We start from the raw sequence: 5992 nt of genomic DNA, 5'->3' as shown, positions 1-5992 counted from the left end.
AATTAATTTTAAAAGCCAGGTGTGGTGGTGCACGCCTTTCATCCTAGCACTCAGGAGGCAGATATAGGAGGATCACTGAGTTCAAGGCCACTCTGAGACTACACAGTGAATTCCTCCAGGTCAGCCTTGGCTAAAGTGAGACCCTACCTCGAAAAACAAACAAAAAATAACTTAAAAAGAAATAGTTACTGTTTATTCATGTATTTTATTGGTCATACAGTCATCTGTACGTGCGACTTAAAAGTCCATACTGCATTCTCCTTGAGATTCTTGCCTGATTGATCTTTGTGAGCCGGGTATTCAATACAGAATCCAGAGCACGGGAGGCGCTTAACATGCAGGGGAGGAGGAAGGGCGGGAAAAGCAGCGGAAGAAAACCACTCATAGGATCGGCCATTTCCCAGCACCGTTCCTCCCACCAGTAGATGGCAAGAAAGAGTCCACGCCTACTGGGAAAGGACGTCCTGGGCGGAGTTTTCAAGACTCCGGCGCGCGCAGCCTCCAACCCTAATTTCTTCGCGCACCGGAAGAAGGAGAGCCTCTTTCCGTTCCCAGCGCAGCCATGGTAAGGTGGAGGTTTTGGAGCTCTCGGGTTGCATCGGTTTCCATCCTCTTTGGCCAAGGCTCCTCTGGGCTTGGGGCCTCTCGCGGGGAATGGTAGGGTGAAGGCAAAGGGGATGCGTGGCCTCCGAGCTAGCCGATGCGTGCTCCTAGGCTAGGGCGACAGCGCCCCGGCCTGGAGTGGAGGGGGGGCCCGCGATCAGAGGGCCAGGCCTCAGCCTCTGGCCCGCTCATATGTCTCCTGGCCCTGGGAAAGGCTGCTTAGCTCCCGGGTCAGAGCTGTAAGTGAGCCAGGACAGGCCACAGCAAGCCAGGGGCCGGTGGACGACCGGTCTGCTTGGAGAAGTAGGCTTGTTACAATTAGTCTTTTTGGCACTCCCTGATTTCACGCTGTGTTGCCGCGTAGAGCGTTAAAAAACTTCCGCTTTTAAAGTGAAAGTCGGTATAGGCTATTCACATTAGTGAACAAAGGAGTTTAGCACACGTGGTAGTGCTAAGGTTTGATTATTCTGGCAGACACCTCATATCCAGACGGTTGTATGCGGAACTTTCCGATTTGACATATAAGTACTGTCCTTGGCCACTTTGTTACTGTACGCATTGTGCCTCGGTCCAACACTGATCATTTCGCGGCATGGTAGGTATATAGAAGGAGCCTACTTTTTGTAAGCAGGTACACTTTAAGCGGTAACATGAAAATAGGTAACACAGCTGTGAAAGGTAGGACTAGATAGATACTACCTGTAAAGTGAAACAGTGTGTAGATTGCCGGTACTCATACTTGACAGGCAATGTATGTCTTCTCTGTATTTGGGCCCTGTGTTTCAATGTTGCCCGCTTCTGTTGAAGAGGAAACTCATGAGAACTTAATAGGCTTTGTGTGCTGTTTATAGAAAAAGGTCTTGAGTTGATTAAAAGCATTGAAATTTAACTTTTACTTCAGGCTCGTGGTCCCAAGAAGCACCTGAAGAGAGTAGCAGCTCCAAAACATTGGATGCTGGATAAATTGACTGGCGTATTTGTAAGTATTCTCACAGTGTAAGCATCTTAAGGGATATCGTTAACACTTCCTTAATGGGCCATGTCAGAGGGGATCACCAGGCTTTCTCTGTTTGAAAACCTAACTCATTTCTTCACATGCTAAGTAGTACATTTACAGGCCTCAAATTAGGTGCTTTGTCCTTTGGAAAAGAGAAGACTGACTTTTAAGGGCCGAAATTGTAGCCTGTGAAACCTATGTAAATAAGCCAAGTTTTGGGGTTTTTTTTTTGGACAGTGACTGGTCTTGCTATTTTCATGGATCTTGGAACTGAGAGTCAGATTTCAGTGAAATCTGACAATGACTTTTTGTACAATATCTTAACAGGCTCCTCGTCCATCCACTGGGCCCCACAAACTGAGAGAATGTTTGCCTCTGATCATTTTCTTAAGGAACAGACTTAAGTATGCCCTAACCGGAGATGAAGTAAAGAAAATTTGCATGCAGCGCTTCATTAAGATTGACGGCAAAGTCAGGACTGACATAACCTACCCAGCTGGGTTTATGGGTGAGTGATTGGGGGTAGGCACTTGATAAGGACCAGGTGAATGTGCTGGACTTTCCTTGTTTTCTGTAACTGCTGTATCTTAAGAGTTGAGCTATAGAGTGAAGAGAGATTTGGCTCCCCCCACCCCCAGCATGTCACTCTAGCTCAGGCTGACTTGGAATTCCCTCTGTAGTCTCAGGGTGGTCTCGAGCTTACAGTGAACCTCAGCCCAAGTGTTGGGATTGAAGGTGTATAGCACCATGCCTGGCACCCCCTCAAAAGTTTTTACTTTTATATATATAACTCCTCGGCTCAATTACAATTCACTTCCATTTTATCTGAACTCAAAAGATTTCCCTCATGGAGTTGTGGGTTTAACATGTGATAGTAGGGGTTACTTATGATAGTAACCTTTCTGTTTGATATTAGACGTCATCAGCATTGACAAGACTGGAGAGAATTTCCGTCTGATCTATGATACAAAGGGTCGCTTTGCTGTTCATCGTATTACTCCTGAGGAGGCCAAGGTGAGTGTTAACAAACAGGCTAGGTCTTGTCTGGTGTTACTTGCTTCTGAGTTAGTCTGAAGTGAGTGCACTTGGAGTGATACATGACAGTGATGTAGGTATTTATCTGGGGGGTGAACCCAGTTTCTTACACATTCTCTACCACTGAACTACACCCCAAGCCCCTTGTCATGGTTTTCAACACATGTCTGTGTAAAGCTATCTATTTAAATTCCTCAACAGATTTCTGTTCCTTCTGTGTACTCATTCTAGCCTAGGCTGTGTAGTCTCAGGCTGGTCTCAAACTCCTTTTGCCCACCACGCCCAGCAGCAGATTTTTTTAAGGCAGTATTGCTCTGTAACCCAGGCTGACCTAGAGCTTAAGCTCACTTTCACCCCAGGCTGATGGCTAGCCTCTTCCAGGAGTGCTGGGATTAAAGGCAGGCACCACCACATCTGGCTCTCAGCCAATTTTCTTTCTGTGGCATTTGGAGCAATGATTTCCTGAGAGTCCTTTTTCATTTTCTAAAAAATATATTTGAGAGAGAGAATGGGCTTGCCAGTGCCGCTTTATGCAAGTACTGAGGAACTGAATTGTGGCAGCCCTTTTAGATGCAAGGGAATTCAAGAGATGTAGGGTTCTTTTAAGGAAAACTAGGCTCATTGAATCCAGCTGGTTCTTTGCTATGTCTTTGTGGGTCTGACTTTGGTTGGGTAGAGGTATTGTGTGAGACTGATAATCCTTGATAATCAAAAACAAAGATGGGCTTTTAATTATTTTTGTCTAGGTGGTTTTCCACATAAGTTTGGGACTGGAAGGTTAATTGGATTGGGTAGTGTGGCTTCTAATTTCCTCTGCTGGCTCTTACCAGCAGGCTAGAGGGCATGTCCAGTGGTTCTGTAGTGATTTAATTTGCTTTAAGGCTGTCAGGCAGTCCAGAGTCCAAATAGAAACATTTTGTGAAATATTTCTTGATTAGATGTATTTGAACTGTTAATCAATTTGCTATGTGAGAGACATGTTAAGAGAGCAGAATGAATTGGCAGAATTCCCAGGGCCCCTGAGACTTAAAGAGCCTGAGGAAAGAAGTACGTCTTACATTGAAAGAGAAAAATGGTACACTTGGACCAGCCTACAAGTTTTAATATTCTTATTGGTGAAATATGCAGGGATGGTAACAGTAATAGGAGAATGTTAGGCTAGTTGAGAAGGGGTAGTATGCACTTAGATTCATTCACAGGAAAAGAAAAAGCTGGGAAAGGTTGGTGCACGCCTTTAATCTTAGGACCCTACCTGGAAAAAAAAAATCAAGGCGGTCCAGGAAACCTATGGGTCCTGTGTGCGGTTAATTAATGTCCTTTTCTCTATTTTTTTTCCTAAGGTAGGGTCTCTCTGTAGCGCATGCTGACCTGGAATTCACTATGTAGTCTCAGGATGGCCTCTGCTTCCAGACTGCTGGGATTAAAGGCATGCATGTACCAACATACCCAGCTGGCTAATGGTCCTTTTTTCCCCCTCCAAAATTTGAGGAAGGCAGATAGAATGGGTGCACCAGGGCCTTCAGCCACTGAAAACAAACTTCAGGTGCATGTGCCACCTTGTGCATCTGGCTTACATGGTTCCTGGGGAATAAAACCTGGGGTCCTTTGGCTTTGCAGGCAAGTGTCTTAGCCATTAAGCCATCTCCCCAGCCCTGGCTTAGGGTCTTTTAACTACTTTAAAGCTGGTGACTTGACCTGGAAACAAGCTCTAGAACTTCTGAAACAGCTCTGGAACATGGCATGTGAATTCAAGCTGTACTAATGTGGCTGACCCTTTTTGTTTCTAGTATAAGTTGTGCAAAGTGAGAAAAATCTTTGTGGGCACAAAAGGAATCCCTCATCTGGTGACCCATGATGCTCGTACAATTCGCTACCCCGATCCCCTCATTAAAGTGAATGACACCATTCAGATTGATTTGGAAACTGGCAAGATAACTGAATTCATCAAGTTTGACACTGGTAAGAATCCTCTGCTGCCTGAGCATCCTTAAAAGGCTAGATGTGAGAGATTTTGTTTTACAGTTTTTTCCAAAACATGAATTTAGTTGAGCATCATGAATGAATCACTTGGGGCCTAGGTTTACAGTGGCCTAAATGCTTAAGAAAGTCTGGGTGGCTGAAATGAGGTCTGATGTATGGTACCTTATTTTTGTGCCTGGGAATGCAAGATTATGTCAACTACTCAGGAGATTTATTACTTATTGAAGGCTGGGGCATCTTCAAGGATGCCTAAGGATCCTGTCTAGCTTAGGCTACAGATCCATAGTTAGGATTAAGCCCAAGAAATTGTTAGGTAAGTACTGTGTCTCTACATTGTTTGTCAGTCACATTGTAGGGGAGTTCCGAATCTGCATATGCCTTATTTAAATAAAACTTGTTTTTTTTTCTGGTCTAGGTAACCTTTGTATGGTGACTGGAGGTGCTAACTTGGGGAGAATTGGTGTGATCACTAACAGAGAAAGACATCCTGGCTCTTTTGATGTGGTTCATGTGAAAGATGCCAATGGCAACAGCTTTGCTACCCGGCTCTCCAACATCTTCGTTATTGGCAAAGTAAGTCTGGATTCCCCTTCTTGGTCTGGAGAAATGCAGGTTTTGCTGAGCTTAGAACCAACAAAGGGACCTTGGAACACCTTGGCTTCTGAATAGAGCCAGTAATGGAATGGATGGATATTCCTTAAATGGTTTGGGGGGAATCATTCTTATTCATATTTCACTTTGACTCACTGAATACCTGCTATAGACAGTGAACTTGTGAGTGCTCATTATGGAGGATATTTATATCTTCACTCAGTTCTGTGAGATGGCAAATGTAGCTTCAGCTATGCTGCTGCTAATGGAATTTTTTTTTTATTTTTCCCGGCTTTCCTCTAGGGCAACAAAGCATGGATTTCTCTTCCCAGAGGAAAAGGAATCCGCCTCACCATTGCTGAAGAGAGAGACAAGAGGCTAGCAGCTAAACAGAGCAGTGGGTGAAATGGTCTCTAGGAGACATGTGGAGATGCCTGCAGTCTTTTAACATCTCTGGGTGACATGCTGGATAGGCGTTTTTACTTCAAATTAAACAGCATAATTACTCTTAGCTTTTGTGTTTTTTGTTTTTTGTTTGGAGGTAGGGTTTCCTCTGGTCCAGGGTGGCCTTGAAATCATGGCGATCCTCCTACCTCTGCCTCCTGAGTGCTGGGATTAAAGGCGTGTACCACCACGCCCAGCTGTGTTTTCTTTAAATGTAACTGGGGAGTGAGATCCCATTCTGTTAAAGCTTCAGGGTTACTAGCCACAATGAAATTTAATGTGACCTCATTTTTAAAAAAAAATAGTCTATGTAGCTCAGGCTGTCCTCAGTAATGCACCTGT

General features: G+C 44.5%; 1 protein-coding gene across 1 annotated transcript; it reads left to right on the top strand.

Annotated features, from left to right (window-relative positions):
• Window positions 1-487: 487 nt before the first annotated feature.
• Rps4x (ribosomal protein S4 X-linked) lies at window positions 488-5717 on the top strand. The gene is made up of 7 exons (XM_045140891.1): window positions 488-565; window positions 1505-1582; window positions 1928-2108; window positions 2517-2614; window positions 4423-4594; window positions 5031-5188; window positions 5510-5717. Exons 1-7 carry the CDS (start codon window positions 563-565, stop codon window positions 5609-5611), a joined length of 792 nt encoding a protein of 263 aa, XP_044996826.1. The 5' UTR covers window positions 488-562; the 3' UTR covers window positions 5612-5717.
• The last annotated feature ends 275 nt before the right edge of the window (window positions 5718-5992 follow it).

This window comes from Jaculus jaculus, chromosome X, assembly GCF_020740685.1.
Source record: "Jaculus jaculus isolate mJacJac1 chromosome X, mJacJac1.mat.Y.cur, whole genome shotgun sequence".
NCBI lineage: Eukaryota > Metazoa > Chordata > Mammalia > Rodentia > Dipodidae > Jaculus > Jaculus jaculus.
This window is presented reverse-complemented; position numbering and strand designations above follow the sequence as displayed.